Source organism: Malurus melanocephalus, unplaced genomic scaffold, assembly GCF_030028575.1.
Source record: "Malurus melanocephalus ecotype Western Australia unplaced genomic scaffold, MMel_1.1 scaffold_1803, whole genome shotgun sequence".
Lineage (NCBI taxonomy): Eukaryota > Metazoa > Chordata > Aves > Passeriformes > Maluridae > Malurus > Malurus melanocephalus.
Genome location: NW_026625035.1, coordinates 10,314 through 11,879, shown reverse-complemented (window position 1 = coordinate 11,879; position 1,566 = coordinate 10,314). Strand labels below are relative to the sequence as shown.

At 64.1% G+C, this 1,566-nt stretch overlaps 1 protein-coding gene across 1 annotated transcript in view; it reads right to left on the bottom strand.

Annotated features, from left to right (window-relative positions):
- SHARPIN (SHANK associated RH domain interactor) overlaps positions 1–1,566 on the bottom strand; it is a 7,520-nt gene that overhangs the window by 4,020 nt on the left and 1,934 nt on the right. Inside the window, exon 2 of the mRNA XM_057388333.1 lies at positions 838–1,081. Within this exon, the coding sequence (XP_057244316.1) occupies positions 838–1,081 (244 nt within the window). The remainder of the gene's footprint in view (positions 1–837; positions 1,082–1,566) is intronic.

Here is a 1,566-nt window from a genome sequence, read left to right as displayed (position 1 = left end):
TGTCCCCATGTCTCCACATCCCCGTGTCCCCAATGTCCCCATGATGTCCCCATCCCTGCCCCACGTCCCCATCCCAGCCCCGTGTCCCCACATCCCTGTGTCCCCAGTGTCCCCATCCCTGTCCCGTGTCTCCATATCCCTGTGTCCCTAATGTCCCCATAATGTTCTCAATGTCCCCATCCCTGCCCCACATCCCCATGTCCCCATCCCTGTCCTGTGTCCCCATCCCTGTCCCCACGATGTCCCCATCCCTGTCCCCACATCCCCATGTTCTCATCCCCGTGTCCCCATCCCTGTCCCCATGTCCCCACATCCCCATGTCCCCATCCCTGTCCTGTGTCCCCATCCCTGTCCCCACGATGTCCCCATCCCTGTCCCCATGTACCCATCCCTGTCCTGCGTCTCCATCCCGGTCCTATGTCCCCACATCTCTGTGTCCCCAGTGTCCCCACGATGTCCCCATCCCTGCCCCATGTCTCCACATCCCTGTGTCCCCATCCCTGTCCCATGTCCCCATCCCTGCCCCATGTCCCCACATCCCTGTGTCCCCAGTGTCCCCAATGTCCCCATGATGTCCCCATCCCTGCCCCGTGTCCCCATCCCTGTCCCGGGTCCCCACTTCCCTGTGTCCCCACGATGTCCCCATCCCTGTCCCGTGTCCCCAATGTCCCCACAATGTCCCCATGATGTTCCCAATGTCCCCCCGATATCCCCATCCCTGTCCCCACATCTCCGTGTCCCCATCCCTATCCCCATGTTCCCACATCCCTATGTCCCCATGTCCCCATGTCCCCATCCCTGTCCCCACGATGTCCCCACGATGTCCCCGTGTCCCACCTCTCCGTGCCTCCCTGAGGGAGCTGCTCAGCACCGTCCACCACTGCTGAGCCTCGCGCTCCTCGGGGAACCGCAGCGCCACCGTCCCCGCTGTCCCCGCTGTCCCTGCTGTCCCCGCTGTCCCCGATGTCCCCAATGTCCCTGCTGTCCCCGATGTCCCCGTGGCCGGTGGCAGCTCCAGCTCGTGGCTCGTGGGGCCGCGCACGCGGTAGGAGATGTCCCGCAGGTCAAACTCGGCCAGGGGCTGCCATGGGGACAGGAGACAACGGCGTGGTCACCTCGGGGTCACCTCAGGGTCACCACAGGGCCGGGACAGCCCCCAGACTCACTGAGGGGGGAGGGGCTGGTCAGCCTTGGGGTGCCCTGGTCACTCTTGGGGTGCTCTGGTCACTCTTGGGGGTTCCTGGTCACCCTTGGTGTCCCTGGTCACCCTTGGGGTGCCCTGGTCACCCTTGGTGTTCCTGGTCACCTTTGGGGTGCCCTGGTCACTCTTGGGACATCTCTGGGGTACCCTGGTCACTCCTGGATCACCCTTTGGGGTGCCCTGGTCACTCTTGGGGTGCCCTGGTCACTCTTGGGGTGCTCTGGTCACCTTTGGGGTGCTCTGGTCACACTTGGGGGTTCCCGGTCACCTTTGGGGTGCTCTGGTCACCTTTGAGGTGCCCTGGTCACTCTTAGTGTCCCTGGTCACTCTTGGGGTGCTCTGGTCACCTTTGAGGTGCCCTGGTC